We start from the raw sequence: 19,701 nt of genomic DNA on the forward strand, positions 1-19,701 counted from the left end.
ATTCCTTCTCTGGCAGTGACCAGGAGTGCTGAGAACACTGCATGGAGGCAGGGCTGTGCAGCTGGTGGGGAGTGATGTGGGTCTGTGGAGCACAGAACTTGTCCAATTAACAGAATAAGGCAGTTCTGCACGGTCGATGAATGTCATCACGGGGATGCAAACAGTCTGTCTTCCATAGACTCTCTGACCTCATATGACGATGACATTTTGATTAGGATTAAAGAAAACCAACCACCAAACCACAACCCAGAGCCATACAAAGCCAAGTTGTCACACACCAGACAGACAAAGCCTAGAATCCGATGGCTCCCACAGTGTCTGCCGGGAGGGAAGGATGGAGGCGCTGCGTGTCCCACGCTGCGTGTCCCACGCTGCTCCACAGGGACATGTCCTCAACCTTCTGCCACCTGCTGCCTTGCCAGCAGCCTGGAGAGATGTCAAAACAGCACTGGGAAAGGCAGGGAGTGGGGCAAGCTGGAGGAGCTGGCCACGAGCTCTCCCCACCTGGGAGCTACCTGTGAGCGGCAGCTGTTGGCGTGTGGCTAAAGCCAAATGGCAATGCTGGGCACCGGCAGCTCTGGCCACACACGTGCAGGGGCTCTGCCAGGACAGGCTGCCAGGGGAGCATGCAGGATGCTGCTGCAGGAGGGGGCATGTGTGAGGGCAGCCCCCCCCCTGCCACCATCAAACTGGGCAGTGCCACATGGGACCCAAAGGCTGGCAAAGGAGCAGGATGTTACCAGGCTTGAAGGGCTCAGCCAGGGCACCTTGGCATGACAGAGGCCAGGGTGGGCATCCCAGGGACACTTCAGAGGAGGTGCTGGCAAGGGAGGGCTCACTGCTCCAGCTGGTCAAGGTACCACCAAGGCCTCAGGGCTAAGGCTTAAACTAAGCAGGTTTACACTACTAAGGGATTTATTTTTTTTACAGTGAGGGCAGTTAGCTAAGAGGAGGATTTGCCAGAGGCTGGGACAGGTTCTCCACTCTGTGTTCATTAACCCTCCCCACCAGGATGGGATCTCCTCCCAACTGCCTGGCTCTGGTTCAAACGGGGATTCAGTTAGGGTGACCCTGCAGCCATGGAGACAGGAGTGACAGGGTGCCAAGGGTCCGTGCTGCCAGCAGGTCACCTCTGGACAGCACTTCAGACGCCTCTGCTCACCCTCTTTACCTGACAGCTGCTATGCAAGCGGCCATCCCAACAGCCACAGGGCTTTGGGTGCCGCTGGTGTCAGTCAGTGTGACCTGGGCCACCGCTCGGTGCCCGCGTGGCACACGCTCACCCAGGCCATCAGGCAAATGCCAGCAGCAGGGAGGTGGGAAGGCTGGGGTCAGCGAGGGAAGCTCCAAGGAGCACAAGGGAGGAGCAGGAGGGCTTGGCTCCAGCATCCCTGCCGCAGAGGAGCGAGATGGAGCCGCGGTGCCGGGCTGCACAGGGTCCGGGCAGCAGCTCTCCCGCCGCCCACCACATCACTTGAAGACGGAGGGGAACGTGGGGCAGTCTGGAGCCTTCATCTTCTTCATGAACTTCTTGAACTCTTTGTTCTTCTTGTCCCACTTGTAGATGGCTGTCAGCAGGTACTGGGTCTTCACCTGGCGGCCCATGATGAGGAAGTAGTGGCCAAGGTTGTCCAGCTGGTGGCAGGGACAGTCGGCGCCGTTCTTCAGGAACAGCACCAACTTCTTCAGGTTCTTCTTCCGGATGGGACCCAGCTTCAGGGCCTTCCTCTTCCGTGGGATGATCATCTTGTCCCCATTCTCCTTCTTCACTTCCTTGATGGTCATCTTCAGGGCTGAAAAACAAGAGGGGAAAACCAGAATGACTCCTGAGCAGCCTTGTGCAAAGCCTTTACTACATGAGGCTGAGGGCGAGGGGGCACCAATGCCCTGCCCAGCTGCAGACACCCAGTGGTCTGCACCACCACTCCGGGGTCCCCTGGCTCCCTTCTCCATGGCATCACCCTGGCAATAGCTTGTCCTGATGACCCTGACAAACCCCTTGTCCCCAAAGCAGTGCCACCCCTGCACCCAGGAGAGCATCGAGCTGAGCCACTCAGGGCTCTGTGCCCCTTTCCCCCAGCCAGGCAGCCTCCATTGGAGAGGCAGCAGCAATAAGCTCTTTGCTGGCAGTCAGCTCAGCAAGCAAGGAGATTTCCCTGCTCTGAACACGTGGGGAATGGCCTGGAAGCACCATTCAGAAGGTCAGCTTGGCTTCTCAGGCATTTGCTTGCAATTTCTCCTGGCCCTCCTGTGCTTGTGCAACAAGTTCCCAGGCACCAAACATCTCCACTTCCCATCTCCCTACCCGAGCAGCAGAGCCCTCCAAGAGCCAGGCCCACAGGACCTGCACAGAGCAGCCACACAGCTCCACCTTTCCCTGGAGGAGTTAACCTCACACAACTTCCACAGCAAATATTTTCCTCCTTGGGTTCAGCATTTTCTTGAGTAAATCACAGCCCAAATAAAAGAAAGAATAAATTAATGTTCCTTTGCCATGACCATGAAGAGGAATTTAGAGGACATGGGGAAAAGAAAACCCCAACGATGCAAATGTGTTGTACATTAAAGTATCACTTCTGTGCCATTTGGCTCTGCCTCACTGCTGGGGAAAAGCACATATGGCCAAAAATCACTAACATATTTCCATCCTTTGGGAGTTTACTTCAGAGCTGCAGATAAACAGTGCTGGGATGGGTGATGAATTGTCTGCTGCCCCTTCTCCTCTGCCGCTCGGAGTGCGTGCGGCCGGCGGCGTGCAGCAGCCCGCGGCTCCGGCAGGGAGCTGGCTCCCCGCAGCAGCCTGCCTTGAAGTCTCGCTCTGCTGGAGGACTTGCAGCAGTGAACACATGTTGCTTTCTGGACAGCAGCTCTGCTCACCCTTCCAGCCACAAATGGCAGCAGGACAGGGCGATGACAGTCCTGAGAAGGCAGCCGAGGCTGCGCCACCCTCCTGCTCCCAGCCACCGCGCTGGCAGCCGGAGCTGTGCTATTTATCAGCCTCGGTGCCAAACGCTCCTGCTGGGCTTGCCAAGAGCCCTGGCCTGTTTGACTGTTACTGTACAAGAAAGTAATCCAGGGCTGGAAACCTAAGTGAAATTTTTATTCCATCTGCTTCCCCAGTTCAGGATGTTTAAGGAGCTAAAGAGACTCCAGCTTCAAGGAGCTAAAGATGCTGAACCAGATCAATTTGCAGCAATTCTGCAAAATTTAGCAAGCAGTTCTCAGGCAGCTCTAAGCTCCATGACATTAACTGGGCAGCAGCAGCAGCATCCCTCAAGGTGAACCTCGATGCCTTTATCCTTTCTGACTCTGAACTCGTGCACTAAGCCAGTGGCTGCCAGTGCAGGGGAGTGGTAGAGCACCGGTAAGACGAGATCTGTTCCACAGAGCTTGTTTGCCAAACGCTTTGCTGTGATCCCTGCAAGGTCCTTGTTGCTAGAGGAAGAAAACAATCTGGCAGCTAGAGGAGGTGCTTCTACTCCAAGTACCACGGACTATGGAAGACAAAGGAGGTGTGGTGATCCTGTGCTGTGGGAGCTCACAGCTGCTCCCTCCCTGCAGAGCTGCAGTTACCTGTTCCCAAGCCAGCAACGCAGACCCAGGGAGCACGGAGCTGCCCAGGTGAGCCATAAAGCCAGACAGGAACTGAAAACTCATCCAAACCTCACTCGTGCACAGCAGCACAGAGAGCCAAGATCAGATAACGCCAAGGAGGATCAACGAGGAGGCTGAGCAGGGGAGCAAACAGCTTGTGTAAGGCTGCTCTTCCCAGCACCCAGCTCCCTGGCACAAGCAACCCAGGGAGCCTGCAGTGTGCCCAGGTAAGATGCAGCCTGGCTCAAGGACTACCAAGTCTCAGCTGTTTTGCTGTGGGACTGAGCAGTCACAACAGCAAAAAGCCCAAAAGGCATCACAATCACTGCTCAGTTTTCACCCTTCTGCCAGCAACCTGCCTCCCCTCCCCCCCTCCCCCCGCTCCCCTGCTTGCTCCACGGTCCTGAAGCTCAGGCGAGACTGCCGGCAGCTGCCGGACACGCAGCTCTGGCAGCCTCCACCCACACCAGCAGAGTGGTGCCCGAGGGCAGGTTTGTTCTCAGCTGCACACCCTGCTCCGGCAGCACAACACCACGCAGTGGGAGGCAGCCCTTGGCTTGTGGCTTTCCTAGAACATAAAGGGTTTGGCAGGGGAGGACCATCGCTGCAGCTCGCCTGGCATCCCCCCAGCCCTGGGGACACCTCTGCCCCAGCAGCAGGGAAAAGCTCGAGCAGGACGGATTTGAGCCTTGGCTCCGGGACCTAAAGGAGCTGCCAAAGCAAACAGCTTTGTCCCTGGGAGCCCTGGCCTCCCTGCTTCCCCAGCACTGCACCAAAGCCGGCTCAGCCCCGAGTGGGAGAAGAGCTGGGACTGCCCCCGCGACCCCAGGACACGCTTGGTCACACAGACTAAATCTTCAGCCATCACTGCCAGGAGGGAGGTGACCCCAGGAAGGGACCTGGAGGGTTACTGATTGTGTGAGAGCACAGGCAGCCTCCCAGCCCAGCAGCTGCACTACAGCCATGGAGCAGCTCAGCATCAGCCGTTGCTGCAGAAGGGACCCAGACCACCACCGCTGCAGAGGCAGCCAGGAGCCCATCCTCCCCTTGGCTCCCACATGATGCATGTCCCAAAACAACCTCTGAACCCACCCTGTGCTCCCTCACTCAAACACAACCACATCTCCTCCCCTAACACACTCAACACCACCTGCCCTCACCCAAGCTCCTGCAAATCCAAGCTCCCCCCATGGTCATGGCCTGGGGGGCTCACAGAGGGCCCTGCTACAGGCACCTGTATGCAGAGGGCATCAGGGTGGAACTGCGCTGTGAACAGCAGCACCAACGGCACCAGGAACCAGCTCTTGGCCATACCACAAGAGAGCTGATGGCAGAGGAGCCTCATTCTCTGCCATCCCTGCTGTGCTGGTGGCCAGCTGCAGCCAGGACCACACATAAAACCAAAGCCCTTTCCAGCCAGGCATTGTCTCAGCTCCGCTTGCAACATCACCAAGCAGAGCGCCAGGATGGCAGCCCCTGGGTGCTGGAGTGGGAGCTGAGGAGCATCCCTGGGGAACAACTCTCCCAGTCAGGCAGGACTGGCCAAGCAGGAGGTGCCCCCTTTGCTCATTGGCACCCAGTGTGCCCTGGGGCCACGTGGCTGATGGTGCTGAGGGCAGAGGGGGAGTCCTGCATGGCACAGAGTCGTGCCAGACATGGCCCTGGTGAGCACTGCCCTGGTGTCTGCTCGTGGGCAAGTCATGGCAGGAGGCCTCCAGCGTCCAGCTGCCCACTTCAAAGGCAAACACAGAAGTGAAAGTATTGCTCAGGCTGGGAGAGAAAGAAACCAAGCACAACAAAGGCAGCCTTCAGGATTTAATTTGGGATTGAACAGCTCTCAGCCACGCTGTGTTTACAGCAGCAGGAATCCTCCCAGAGCACTAAACCCACACTTGTCCCTGCTCAGCCCCAGCATCAAGAAGCTGATGTCTGCCCAGGCATGAGGCACTCACCAGAGCTTTGCCACAGCCAGGAGAGCCATTGCCAACAGCCCAGCACAGGCATGGATCCTCTCACCAGACCCTGCCCATGGTGACAGCAAGCTGCCAGCAGCAGAATCAGAGGTGGCTGCACCAACCTCAATGCAGCACAGAGACCCCTGCAAAGAGCCTGCACACAGCAGCCAACAGCTACCAGCAGCCTTCCTCCAGTGTCCAGGCTCCCAGCACACCACAACACCAGCCAGCCCTCCCTTCTCCCATCCCACAGGACCACACCACCCCCAACCATCAGAGGTGGAAAGAGAAGGCAACACAGGCAGCCTCCTCCCCTGCAAGCTGCCTTGTGCTTCCTTCTGAATTGCTCTGACTCCAGGATGCCCAGAGAGGACACCAAGAGGGACTGTGGTGGCTCTGGATGTGCAGATGCCCAACAGCAGAAGGGCAGAGCCCAGCCCAGGTGATGCAGCCCTGTCAGAGCAAGTCAGCCAACGTGGCTGAGCTGGCAGCACAGCTCTGCTGTCTCTGGTGCAGGCAGAGTGCTGCAGACACAAAAATGCCTTTTTGCAGGTCTGGGTTTATGAAAGTGTGTGCTCCTCAGAGTGGAATTACTCCTGGCAGCAGCAGCTCCAAGAGCAGCAAAGGCCCCACAGAGCTGCTTGGGGTCCAGGCTGACAGAGCACAACTCTTGTTTCATGTGAAGCTTCTTACCGAGGCCTCTGAGCTTTCTAGCAGGGGGGAGAGGAAACCTGGCAAGCTGGGAGCACCCCATTAGTGCCACCTGAGAGCAAAGCACCCCAGCACCAGGGCTCTGCAAGGACTGCACTGTACCAGGAGCAGCCCAAGGCCCAGGCCCTGCACCCTGCTCACCAACCACCCCCAGCAGGGGCACCTCCAGCCCCACCGCTCCAGCCCGCAGCAGCCTGGGCACCATCTCTGCTCCTCTCCTGCCTGCACAGGCAGGGGCCCCACTCCAGCACCTCAGGGGCAGGGAAGGGAACGTGAGAGAAGGGAAAGATCAGCTGTTCCTTCGGCCTCATTGCTCCTTCCTTTAGAAATCACTCAAAGGAGGAAGCCTGCCAGAAGACACATTAGGGCTGTAACAGGAGAAGGCTGCAGGCAAGGAGCTGTCAGTCACGGGGCAAAAATAAACAGCATGTATTGATTGTACTGCAGGCTCCAGTGCAGGGAGAGCTCCTTCAACAGGATCCCCCCAGACCCAGGCAAAGAGCAGAAACAATAAATAAAATCACCAAGAGAAACAGAGAGAGGAATGAACTCCATGGACAACCCCAGCCCACAGCAGGAGTAAGATGCAAACCCTGGCTGCAGCCCAGGGAGGCTGGGGGGAGGCAGCTGTGGGGGCACAGGAGGTTGAGCTCACACCTCACCAGCACCCCAGGAGTCACCAAAACCTAAACCGGGCCAAGCCCACGCAGCGTTGGGCCAGCCCCACTCACCAGTCTGTGCCCAGGCCCCGGGGCCCCGCACCCACCGCCGCCCAGGCACCGGGGCCCCGCACCCACCGCCGCCCAGGCACCGGGGCCCCGCACCCACCGCCGCCCAGGCACCGGGGCCCCGCACCCACCGCCGCCCAGGCACGGGGCCCCGCACCCACCGCCGCCCAGGCACCGGGGCCCCGCACCCACCGCCGCCCAGGCACCGGGCCCCCCACCCACCGCCGCCCAGGCACCGGGGCCCCCCACCCACCGCCGCCCAGGCACCGGGGCCCCGCACCCACCGCCGCCCAGGCACCGCTGCCTGTGCCCCTGCTCCACGCTGTGCAAGAGCCACCAGCAGCTGCCCCCTGCAGCACTCCTCCTTTAAACATTTATTGTAGGTGTCTGGCTTGGTGAGGATCTGCAGCCTGTCAGCTGCCAGTGTTTACCTTGGTGGATGTGCAAGAGAAGCCTCAGTCTGAAGGGCTGGGGGGGGTATTTCAGTGCCAGACAAACAGCTCTGCTTGAGGAATCACCCCCTGACAGTACCACCCCCACCCCCCAAGACTAAACAAAGATCCAAGGGCCATGCACTGTGCTTTGGGAAAGCTTCCTGCAGCCTACACCTCCTCCACTGGCTGCTCTCTACAGCTGGGACATCCCCAGGATGCAGGGCAAGGCAAGATCTGCCCCTGCTCCAGCTCCCCAGCTGTCTGCAGGCTGGGCATGTCTGGAGACAGCCCTGCATGCTCCCAGGACCCTCCTGGATGGGAGGAAGAACACAGCAAATGCAGCTGCATGAAACCTACACCACTGCAAACCCACACAAGCGAGCTTCCCACTGCAAGAGTCTGCAATGGGGAGGAGCAGGAGAACTAAAGTACATCCAAGCCATGCCCAGCTTCCACTTGATGACAGAGAGATGGTTACCTGCAGTCTACAAGAGAGAGAGCATGAGAAAGAGAAAGCAAGAGTGGGAAGGAGAAGGAATGGGATCCACCTCAGCATCACCAGGAGCTCTGACATGTTTTAAACCCAGTTACCTGGTGGAGCTGTGCTGACCCACAGAGCAAAGAACCATCCCAAACTCCCTGCAATGGTCAGGAAAACCCCCACCAGGCTCTGCTTTGAGAGAGAGCAAAGGACTTCCAGCAGAGCTGGAGAACCGTGGTGTGCCAGGTGTGGCAGCTGGTGTGCCAACACACTTCTGATACCTGACATGATCTGCTTTAGGGGACCCTGCTCTGGCAGAGGGCTTGTACTGCATGATCTTTAGTTGTCATGTTGGGTTTGGAAGGGACCTCTGAAGAGACCCCAGAGGCTCCCATGAGCCAGTTCAAATCTAGCTCTATTTATTTGTGGGAGCTGCTGCCACCCAGACATGGCCATAGGTCTCTCAGTGCCAACACCAAGCTCCCCAGCACAGCAGAGAGGGCAACCTTCAGCCTTGCTGGCTGAGTGGAGCTCCTGCCAGCAAGCCAAGCCTGCAGACTTGGCTCATTTCTCTCCCCCAGTGCTGGGACCCATCCCCACCACCTGGGCCCACAGCCGTTGTGGACGAGGGGTGGGCAGAGCTCTGCCCTGCAGCTGCTGCTCACACTGCCTGTGGCTGCCGGCCGCAGCCCTGCCCAGGGTGCTGCCTGCCAAGGAATGTTTCCATCCCCTGGATGCTGTCCCCACAGCTCTTCCCAGGAGCCAGCTCTCTCTGTGGGCAAGTCAAAGCCTGGAGCTGCTGAGCAGAGCCACAGCATGCTTCTGGTTTGGCCTCTTGCTGCCCTTGTGTAACCCTCCTGGCGCACAGGGAGGCTGCTGCAAGCCTGTGGTCAGACTCCCAGACCCCCTCCCAGCACTTGCCCACCAAGATGCCACCTCCCTCACCTCCAGGGAGGTGACAGGTACTGCAGCCACCCACCAGCACAGACCCACCCCTGCCACCCAGCCAGTGCCACACACTCCTCCAGGACAGAGGTCCCCAAGCCCACAGCCCCTGGACTGGGGCAGTGCCTCTGTGTCACCCCATGGCACACAGCCCCTGCCCAAACCAGGACCAAAAGCCACTTGTTGGCTGGGAAACTCTCTCCAGTCTCTCCCCACAGATGCAGAGGGTGAGAGGCAGCTCCTACTCATAAAATCATAGAATGGTTTTGGGTTGGAAGGGACCTTAAAGATCAACCCTGCCATGGGCAGGGACACCTCACACTAGACCAGGTTGCTCCAGACCCCATCCAACCTGGCCTTGAAGCCCTCCAGGGAGAGGGCAGCTCCATCTCCCACCTCATTCCTGCCCAGATCAGAGCTCAGGGAACTCCTGCCCCACCACCCCCCAGAGCAGCACATCCTGCCCCAGCCAGGCTGTGGCACCAGGTCCATGCCTCTGCTCCCCAGAGCTGAGGCACTCCTGGGAAGCTCTGCCATGGGCACCCCCCTGGGTGCTTTCCCCTGCACTGGGCTGAGAGGCCTCGTGGCACTGCAGGAGAGCTGGGAATTCCTTTGCAGCAGGAAGGGTGAGCAGGGCAGCAGACAGAGCAGGTTTGGGTTTGCTGTGGCACATTCAAGTGCTAATCCCCCCGGAATGCACACCTTGTTCAATGTGCCTTTAACAGCCTTCCGGGAAAGCTCCGCGGCCAGCCGGGACGTCACAGCCACTTACTGCTGCGTTTGATCTCACACGGCTCGGGGCTTTTTTCTCTGCAATCCTTCCCCCCCACCCCAAACTGAAGTTCTGTTTACCTCTCACTGTCTGACTCACTCACTCAGAACGTATTTGGGACACGGCTTTCAAGCAGCTCTGCATTTGTTTAAGCTCACTGCTTGGCCCTCACTGAGAGCAGGATGGGCTTTGGGCTCTTACACCTAGGCTTGACAGGAGCAGCATAACTTGGCTGGAAAGAACCCAGGGCTGCAAGCAGGCTGAGGGAAGGAGGCAGCTGGTTTGCTCCTTCGTGGCTGCAAGTGGAACAAGGGCCCATGCTGTGTGTGCAAGAGCACAGGAAAAGCAGGGTTAAGCTCTGAACCACGCTCACCAAAGAGCAGCCACTGTCACCTAGGCCTCATCCCCAGATGCCAGACCAACAAACACCATCTGGGCCTGGGGCTGGCTCAAAAACCTGGGGGTGTTCACCCTGAGAAGAGAAGGCTTAGGGCAGACCTCGCTGCCATGGAGCAGCACAGGAAGGCTGGCTGCCAGCAGGATGGAGACTCCCCCTTCACAAGGAGTCCCATGGCAAAGACAAGAGGTGCTGGGGACAAGATACTGCTGGAGAGATTCCCACTGGGCTCCAGGAGAAAATGTCAGACACTGGAGTCACTCCCAAGGGAAGCAGTGGAGTCCTCTCCACCGGACTGTTTGCAGCCTCAGCTTGCCAGGGTGCTGGGCCCAGCTCCCCGCAGCTCTGCTGTGACCTAGGAAGGTTGGAGCTGATGATCCCTGGGGTCCCTGCCAGGCTGGGACTCTGTTCCCAGCTCGTGGCCAGGGCTGCCCACAGCCTGCAGCAGGGCTGCACTTGCCATGCAGAATGCTGCATGATGCCACACGTGGGGACCCTGCCGCCCATGGCACTTCACCGGGTGGGCAGGAGGGACGCTCAGCACCGCAGCCAGGGCGCGGCAGGAGCACAGGCAGTGGCACCAGCACCCCGCTGCGCCAGTGCCCGCTGTGCAGGACGGGTCCCGGGCACACGGCGCCGGCCGGGCCGGTCTCTGCGCTCCGACACTGACACCTAGAGGCTCCCCGGCCCCGGGAGGCACCGCGCCGGGCAGGCAGCGCTCCGCCGTCGGGGATCCAGCCCACACTGGAGCCACGCTGCTCTGTGCCCCCCAGGGAAGCCTCCCGGTGCCCCCAGTTCTCCTCCTTACCAAACTCGCTGGCACACAGATGCTCCACGATCGCCTCCGACTTCATCTCGTTGTCACAAGGAGGGCACACGGTGGTTCCTGGCAAGAGGAGAGAAAGGGTGGTGAGGAGCCAGCTGAAGGAGCATGTCACGCTGTCAGACTGCTGCCCTCAAGGACGTGTGCCAGCCCCCCAGGAGGGCTGGGGGTCAGGAGCCATCCACCAGCTCCCAGGGCTGCACTGGCCATGAGCAAGCTCCTGCCAGCCCCACTCCAGCAGTGCCAGCAGCCCCAAGGCTGGGCAGGGCAGGCTGCTGCCAGGAGCCAGGGCTGGCAAGGAGAAGGCTTTTCAGGGCCAGGCACTCAGCCGAGGGGAGCTGCTTGCCACGGGGCATGGCCCACAGCCTGCTGCCGTTCCCTGCCTGCAGCGTGCCAAGGCTGGCACACAGTGCCCAGGCCCCGGGACAGCAGGAGACCAGAGCTCAGGGATGTGGCTCATGTGCCCAGGGGCTGCCCAGAGCAGAAGCCATCCCAGATCCAGGCAGGGCAGTTCAGGAATGACCCAGCCCAGCTCTGCACAGGCTCCCCTCAATGCCAGGGACCACTCCACAGCCAGCCCCATGCCTGTCTCCCTCCCACCCCGCCCCAGAGCGGCACCGGTCGGCAGGAGACCTGCGGCACGACCCCCGGAGTGCACAGCTGCTCTCTTTTGCTTTTGGCCCAGCTGCACCCCACGGGCTGCAGGACAGCCTGGTGGCTCCAGCAGAGGAGAGCCAGCTCTGCTCAGCAGCTAAGGGTTCCCACATCCTCCTCTCAGGAAACCCCAGCCCAGGGGACGGCGCTGGGCTCCATCCCGGGAGGAAAGCTCACTTCGTCCAGAGAATAGAAATCTGTTTCCAGGCTCCCGTCTCCAGTCGGAGCAGAGACCACCCAGCAGCACAGACACAGATTTGTGCTACTGGTGGAGGAATTTATTGAGCTGGGAGATGCTGCTTCTGTTCCTGGTCCAGGGGAACTGTGGACTCCTTCCCACACAAGGGAGTTATTCTCAGGGACAGTGCCGCAGCGAAACATCTGCTGGTCCCTGCGTGCAGACAGAGCCCTCCTTGCCTCCTTCCAGCCCTCAGCCAGGCCAGCAGAACCCAGAGTCTTGTTGGAGAGAAGAAACAGAGGTCTCCTAGCAAGAGGGGTGCAGAGCCAGAACAGCTGGCAAGGGAGGCACAGCCACGACCATCACCCACCACAGAGCAGAGTCTCCTCTGTCGCTGCTGCCCCACATTTGTTTTCCGTGGCTGCTTCTTCCTCTCTCAACCTCCCAGATCTGGTCTGTGCCAACTGCTGGTTCCTGGGGTCGTGCACTGTGTCTTTATTAATCACACATGCAGAGCAAATGGCCTTCCAGTGGCCCTGATGGGTGAGCCACAAGGCAACCCAGCAGCTGCCTCAACAGTCCCACTCCTGGCAGCGCTGCCTCTCACCTGGGCACTTCCTCTTCCAAACCCCTGGAGTGCAGCTGCCACTTCTACCATCTTGAAGTGACAGAGGCTGCCTGCTGCCTCTGGAGATGTGGTGACATCCCAAACACTATTTTTACCATCAGCAGTCAGAATATTTCCATCCAGGCTGCACTTCCATGAGCTCAGGATGAGGGGAGGCTGACAGGGGGGGGACAACCCCTGCGGTCTGCCTCTGCCACAGTGCCAAGAGTTCGTTACTGTGCTGGGGACCACCCTTGGGAAGGGACCCTGCCACACAGCAGCTCATCTCTGCACATCTCTGTACAAAGCACTGGGATGTCCCTCAGCAGCCCAAGTACACACCAGGAGCCCAGCTGAGCCTGCAAGGGCCAGACACACAGCGTGAAAGCCACCACTGCATCCACCCCGGGAGCCTTGCAGGGAAGCGAAGGGAACAACCAAACCCCAATGGAAAAATCAGACTCATTGTTCCTTGATGAAAGCACAGGCTTGGGTTTAGCTGTGCTAGGGGAATGTTTTGGCATGCCCAGGCTGGCAGAGACCCACTACAGCTATCCCAAAGCTGCCCTCCCACCTCTCCTGAGGCATCACAGCTAACATCCTCCAGCCCACAGTGCTGCCCAGCACTTTACCCTTCCCACACCATCCCAGGCTGAAGGAGCCAACAAGAAGCCCAGCCATAATTTGGGTCCTCCTGCCACAGGTGATCCCCACTGCAGTGGCCCAGAGGCAGCCGTGCCAGCATGTGCCCAGCCAGCAACCCACCGCAGCTCCTGGTACTGGGCACAGCTGCCTGCCCCCCAGCTTGCTGCAGCTGGGCTGGGGCCCATCTTCTGCAGCTGACAGCTCAACACCAAGCACAAGCTTCCTTCTCCTGCTTCCAGCTTGCTTTCTCCTCCCTGCTGGCCATTTTCTAATGCCTGGCTTTGGAGCCAGCTTACTCCAGGGGCAGGAGAAGGAATGTGTAATGCTATATTAATCTGCAACTCCCCTGATGCATCCTGTGGGCCTGCAGGCTTTACCGCCTCGTGCTTAAGGAGAAAGGAATTCAGCAGGTCAGCTCTTTGAGAGGCAGAAAGAAATTCCAATTTCGAGGTGTTAATGGGGAAAAAACACTGAAAGGGCCTCACTCTTATTAGTGCCCAGAGAAAAGGGGGCACACTGCTGGCTCCTGACACTCTTGGAATCAACAGGAAACACCCCAGTGCCCCAGAACAAAGGGGCTCCAGGAGCTGGCACTCATGGAAAACAAAAATCACACAAGCTAGGGGCAGAGCTCTGGGCAGAGGGAAGGACCTGTAGCACACACATGCAAGGGCTGAACTGCAGCAGCAAACACGCTTGCCCACAGGCACCCCTCTGCACAAGTGGCAGTGCCAGCAGCCAAACTGGCATTCTGTAGACACCACTGCAAACTTGGCTGCAAAGAAAGGGGAGAGATTGAGACTGGAGAGGAGGAAGTAGTTCTGGACAGTGAGGGTGAGGAGACACTGGAACAGGCTGCCCAGGGAGGTTGTGGTACCTCCTCTCTGCAGGTGTTCAAGGCCAGGTTGGATGAGGCCTTGAGCAGCCTGGGCTGGTGGGAGGTGTCCCTGCCCATGGCAGGGGGTTGGAACTGGATGATCTTTAAGGTCCCTTCCAACCCAACCCATTCTGTGTTTCCAAAGTGTTTGGACGTAAGTTCCATGAAGCCATTCAGCAGTGTTTTATCTGAGTGGCTGCAGTGTTTCCTTGCAACAGTCACCCAGCTCTGGCTTACAGCTCACTCCAAGAACAAGTTCATACACCCTAAAGCTTGTGCAGAATGAGGCCTCCCTGCACCCAAACAGGACCAGCAACAGACACACAAAGGAGTCACACCTGAGCTGATGTAATTCCTTATGAAAAGGCAATTTAGTGATGCCTGTGAAGGGCAGCAGATGCTCAGATGCTGTGCTGCTAGGCACCTCAGCAGCACCACAAGAAAGCAGCAATATCCCACCCCAGTGGGTCTGAAAGGTGATCACGGAAGCACTTAGAGGCTGCTGACCTAAAAGAATGTTTCCAGGTATGGTGTCATTAATGCCTCTAAAATGAACGACCTGCAAACAGTTCAGACTCTGTTTTGGACCTTGGAAGCAGCAGCTCTGCAACAAGCAGCTCAGACCCAGGAGCACGCTTGGCTGCAAGTCCCTGGGGAATAAAAGCAACCTTTGTACTCCCCACACAGGACATGGCTGCGGTCTTGACCAAGGGTCCAGGTTCATACAGGACAGATGATCTCAGAGCCTTCCTGGAAAACAAAGAGCTTCCTCCAGCAATCCCACCAGTAAGTGAAAGCCACAGTGAGAACAGCAGCCTGGCTGTGCTGCTCAGGGAGGGGCTGGGGTCCGGGACCGAGGGCAGCCAGACCTCACCCCCAGCATGGGCACACACTCCCCATCCCATGGGCCCCTGGATGCCACTGCCAAGGCACAGCAGAGGTTCCCTGCCCAAGGCACAGCTCTAGATGCGTCAAGCTCAGGTGCCCCCCTTGCCCGCAGCGACCACTGAAGCCTTCGCCCCTCGCTGCTGTCCGTGTGCCCCCACGGGGGTCCTGGGACACCCTCGGAACATCACCACTCTGCTCTGGGACCTCTGCTCCTTCTTTCTGCCCCTAACCAAAGGAGTCCCCGAAGGACAAGCCGCACCGGGATGAGCGGGATCACAGCAGCACGGTCGCCAGCAGGCTGGGGAAGGGCTCCCAGGCAAGCAGGACATGAAGCCTCTGCCTGTGAAGGTCACTGCACGCCACAGGGTGACCTCCCCTCCGGATGAGCTCCGGACACAGTGCAGGAGCCACGCGTGGCTCACCCACCCCTGAGCAACTCCCAAGTGCCAGCGCTAAGTCCCCGTGAATCCAGGCGTGCCCATCCCTTGCCGTGAAGCTCCGGACACAGAGCAGTTCATTGCCCTCCGCAGAGATCCCTCCGGCAGCCTTTCAGAGCGCTCCGACGCGCGGTGCCGAACGCTCGTTTATTCATTTGTAAAGTTTCCACAAGCAGCCACACATCGCAACGCCAGCAAGCCCCGCACGCACCTCCTGCACTCAAGGGACACAAGCACCTTGTCCGTTTTCCCCCACTCTTCCTTGCTAAGTCTCTTGCCCTCTCGCCAGCGCAGAGCCCACCTCAGAGGGCAGGGCTGGATCCACACCGCACGCAGAGCCACCAGCTGCGCAGCTTCGCACCCCAGGAGCGAGCGGGATGCAGGCACCCCGCTAGTACCGCTGTCATCGCTCACTCCAGCCAGGAAGCGCTTTCTGCCACCGGCACCGCACAGCCTGCTGCTGCCAGCACAGCCCCACAGAGTCAGGCTCGGCAGAGAAACTGCTGCCAGGGCAGCGCAGCACCTGGGGACAAAGGGTCCACCAGGGCTGGAGCCCAGCCCCGGTGCCGGCATGAGGAGCAGAGCAGCTTTGCACCACCTGCCCCCGGGCTCTGCTCCGGGATGAAGGCAAGGAGCCGGCAGGGCATCCTGCTCTCCTCAGGACAGGAGCGCTCGCAGGGTGCTTGGAGGCTGGAGCTGGACTGCTGCCGAGAAGCAGAGTTCAAGTGAGCCTCCTTCAGTCCCACACAGCCCCCCCCCGGGCTTATGCCTGCCTCACCAGCTCAGCTCAAAGCACGAGGAGCAGGGCTGCAGCGTGCTCACAGCTTACCTTTGGGCCTGGAGACATCGGTGGCATTGGGAGCGGTCATGGCAATGCAGACGTCGTCCTGGGGAAACTGGTCACACTTGAGCATCTCGGGCCAGAAGAAGCCAAAGAACTGCATGACAGGCTCGCAGGAGTCGCGCACAGCCTCGCAGAGCCAGCGGCACGGGTAGACCGGCCGGTCCAAGCAGACGGGGGCGAAGAGGGAGCAGAGGAAGACCTGGGTGCCCATGTGGCAGTTCTTGTTGAGCAGGGGCACCCAGCTGCTCGCCTGGTGCTTCACCTCGGCCATGGTCTCGTGGTCCAGCAGGTTGGGCAGCACCATCTTGTCATAGCCCACGCTGTGGCAGAGCCGCAGGTCCGCGGGGATGGCCACGCACTGGTGGGGCTTGGCGTAGAAGCGGCCGCCGGGGTAGGGGCCCAGGTCGGACTGGTAGCTGACATAGTCGTACTCGCTGGCCCCGCCGCACGCCAGCAGCCCCGCGGCCAGCGACACCAGCGCCCGCAGCGCGGCCCCGCGGAGCCCCCGCACGCTGCCCATCGCCGACGGTGGCCCCGACGGTACCGCCCGCCGCTCCTCGCCGGGCTCCCGCCGGCTGCGGCCGCCTCCAGGGACCGTACCCGCGCTCCCTCCCACGGCCTCCTCCGCGGCGCCCTGCTTGGGGCCCCCCAACTTCTGCCCGGGGCCCCGACCCGCTGGCCCCCGCTCGGTGCCCGCTGCCTGCAGACACTCTGGGCGTCAGAGGCAGGGCGCCCGCAGCCCCGCTCTGAGCCGCCCTCTCCCTCTGCCGCTCCTGCTCCCTCCCGCCCCGGCTCCGGCCACGGCCCCGGCCCCGGTCTGGCCCCGCCGCGCCGCGCCGCGGGTTTGTGAGCCCCCGGCAGCCAATCAGAGAGGCGCCGCCCGCCGCGCGCTCACCCGCCGCTGTCAATCAGTGACCCCGGGAGCCAATGGCGACTCGGCCCGGCCAGGCTCGCCCCGCCCCGCTCCGCCCCGGCGGGCCCCGATGGCCCCGCGCACCGGGACGGCCCCGGCGCCGCAGCGGGGCTGCCTCCGCCACCTGCAACGGCAGAGGGGTCGCGGCGCTCGGCCCGGTGGTACCAGGCAAGGTGCCGTGGGTGGCCAGCGCGGGGGCAGGGGTACGGGGAGAACCCCCCCAGCACAGGAGCTTGCCGAGGAGCCTACCACCGGGCACCGGGCTCGGCTGTGCCTGCTCGGGTCTGGTGGATGTGGTTGGGTCTGGTGGGTCTGTCTGAAGTTGGAAGAGACCTTTGAGATCATAAAGTCCAACCCAGAGCTCACAGCTCCACCACTACCGCTAAGCCACTGCCACTGAACCATGTCCCTCAGCACCACATTCATGCGAGACTGCCAGGGATGGTGACTCCACCACCTCCCCGGGCAACCTGTTCCAGTGCCTGTTTCCATTGTTTGTCCCCACAGCTCTGTCCCCATTGCAGCCTCCCATGCCTACTGTGGCTGCTCTGCTCCCATCCACCCATGCCAGGCACTCAGTGTCCCAGGGCTGGCTCAAAGCTGACATGGCCTGGCTGTGGACGCCCACCCTGCCTGCCTGCAGCAGTTGCCCTCCCATCCCTTTTCAGTCTTCCTGGCTACATCGCCCACCGGGCAGTGCCACAGGGCTGGCAGGGCATGCTCTGCCCTGGCTGCCCAGCACTGGAATGCTTGGTTCCCTCCACACCGCCCCTGGAAAACAGGCAGGCGTGGGATAATAGAATATATTAGCCCTGAGCCCATTCAGCCCCGGGCTCTTTAGGAACAATGCCTGCTAACTGAGCTGATTTTTGCCAAGTGACTGCCTCTCCTGCATGAGCAGCAAAGTGGAGCCCCCAAACAGTCCCACGCCACAATCCTGCGAGCGCTGCTGCCCAGGGCCCATTGTTTTACTGCTGCGTTTGAGGGCATGGAGGAGTCATGGCCTTGCCTGCCCTGGCATTTCTTCCCCAGTTTCCCACCGCTGCACTAGCCCCATCTCAGCCCCAACAGAGGCTGCAGTGATGGGGGAGAGGAAGCCAGCCACAGGCATCTGCTGTCCCTATCCCAAGAGAGGTGACTTGAAAACCACCAGGGCTGGCACTGCCTCTCGGTGGCTGTCCCCCTACTGAGGAGGAGACTGAAGGTGCTGGTGGAGGTTCTGCAAAATGGCAGCACAGTGTCCTCTGTGCTCCATATGGCAGATAGCCCCAGGCCTGTCTGGAGCCATGGGGTGAGGAAAGGCTGCAGGCCTCTGGAACTGAGACTGAGTTTTCCCTGTGCTCCTAGGTGGATTTAAGCCAAAAGGTAACACCCTCAGATGTTAGGGCATGGGGAGTCTGCATCCAGAACATGGCCAGCAGGTCATGGGAGGTGATTGTGCCACTCTCCTCCACCCTGGTGAGACCACACCTGGACCACCATGTCCCCTTGTGGGGAGCCCCCTGTGCCACCCTGGCAGTGATGCATGGCTCCCATGGCACCTCATGCAGCAGGACAGCTCCTGGACCTCCCCAGAGAATATTTGCTTTAGATTAGACACCCCCATGGCCAGCTGAGAGCTGATAGCCCCTGCTGGGCTCAGCCTGCCCAGGAGGATGTTGGTTTTGCCATGTTTGTTTTCTGGTTTTCTCAGCAGATAGCTCCAAGGTTCCAATAGCAGGGAGCAGCCAGGAATGCTCCCATGCCCCCCGACACAGGAATCTGCACAGGGAGGTTTTGTCACTGTGGTGACTCACTCCATCCCCAGCCTGGTGGCCTGCAGTGCCCAGGGTGCAGAGGATGGAACTAGATGATTCACAGATTCATAAAATGGTTTTGTTGAAAGGGATCTTAAAGCTCATCCAGTTCCAAGCCCCTGCCATGGGCAGGGACACCTCCTGCCAGCCCAGCTTGCTCAAGGCCTCATTCAGCCTGGCCATGAACATCTTCAGGGAGGGGACATCCACAACCTCCCTACACAACCTGTTCCAGTGCCTCACCACCCTCACTGCAAAGAATTTCTTTCTGATATGTAGTCTATGTTCTTTAGGGTCTGTAGATGACCTTTAAGGCCTCTTCCAACCCAGCCTATTCCATGCTGCCAACACCAAGAGCCAGCCTACAGCAGGTCCAGGATCAAGGCACACAACAATTCCAGTCTCTGTCCCCTGTTAGTGTGAAATTAGCACCACTAAAGGCTCTAACTAAACACAATCAGCAAAGGCTTTACTAGCTGAGATAACACATGAAGGGCTGCAACAGCCAATGCCTTCAGCACTGCTCAAACTCTGACCGTCTGCCCCTGGTCCCAGGAGGGAACTGATGGCAAATATTTACAGGGGCTTATAAATATTTATCCTGTAATAACTTGCTGCATTACAGCACATTCTTCTCTCTGAGGCTCAGCTCTGCCTGCACCAGGTGCAGGCTGCTCTCAGGGTCTGTAGCATATATATAAAGTTAGCCTGAATCCCATCCAGCGATGTCTGGCGGTCAATAAACCAGGCAGCAGCGGAGCCTGGAACGCTCTGCAAGGCATTTCTCACCCAACAAAAGAAGAATGTGGCTGGGGAGCACAGGTGTGCAGCACCTCGCTGTGGGTGCAAACCCCTTCTGTGTTGCCAGAGTAACCTGGGAGAGTGCTGCACGTCACCAAGGAGCTGTAAATCACACCCTGGGGCTGCTGTGATGGGGCCTGGGCTCAGAAACAGCACATGAGGGACCCTCGGCTGCTTCGGTGGGGACCCCAAAGGAAAGGAGCTGGAGACCTGCCCACCGT

General features: G+C 59.7%; 1 protein-coding gene across 1 annotated transcript; it reads right to left on the reverse strand.

The window, feature by feature from the left end:
• Positions 1–557: 557 nt before the first annotated feature.
• SFRP1 (secreted frizzled related protein 1) lies at positions 558–16,641 on the reverse strand. The gene is made up of 3 exons (XM_009901636.2): positions 15,956–16,641; positions 10,826–10,903; positions 558–1,793 (listed from the first exon to the last, which is right to left on the reverse strand). The coding sequence occupies exons 1-3, from the start codon at positions 16,488–16,490 to the stop codon at positions 1,471–1,473; spliced, it is 936 nt and encodes a 311-aa protein (XP_009899938.2). The 5' UTR covers positions 16,491–16,641; the 3' UTR covers positions 558–1,470.
• Positions 16,642–19,701: the final 3,060 nt, after the last annotated feature.

Source organism: Dryobates pubescens, chromosome 31 (assembly GCF_014839835.1).
Source record: "Dryobates pubescens isolate bDryPub1 chromosome 31, bDryPub1.pri, whole genome shotgun sequence".
NCBI classification, from domain to species: domain Eukaryota; kingdom Metazoa; phylum Chordata; class Aves; order Piciformes; family Picidae; genus Dryobates; species Dryobates pubescens.

What these genes read in the sequence shown, in the direction of transcription:
- SFRP1 (XM_009901636.2), bottom strand. Translation starts at nt 16,490, where the DNA reads ATGGGCAGCGTGCGGGGGCTCCGCGGGGCCGCGCTGCGGGCGCTGGTG. An exon ending in CGATGTCTCCAGGCCCAAAG is followed by an intron (nt 10,904 to 15,955) that starts GTAAGCTGTGAG and finishes TCCTCTTGCCAG; the next exon opens with GAACCACCGTGTGCCCTCCT. An exon ending in TCTGTGTGCCAGCGAGTTTG is followed by an intron (nt 1,794 to 10,825) that starts GTAAGGAGGAGA and finishes CTTGTTTTTCAG; the next exon opens with CCCTGAAGATGACCATCAAG.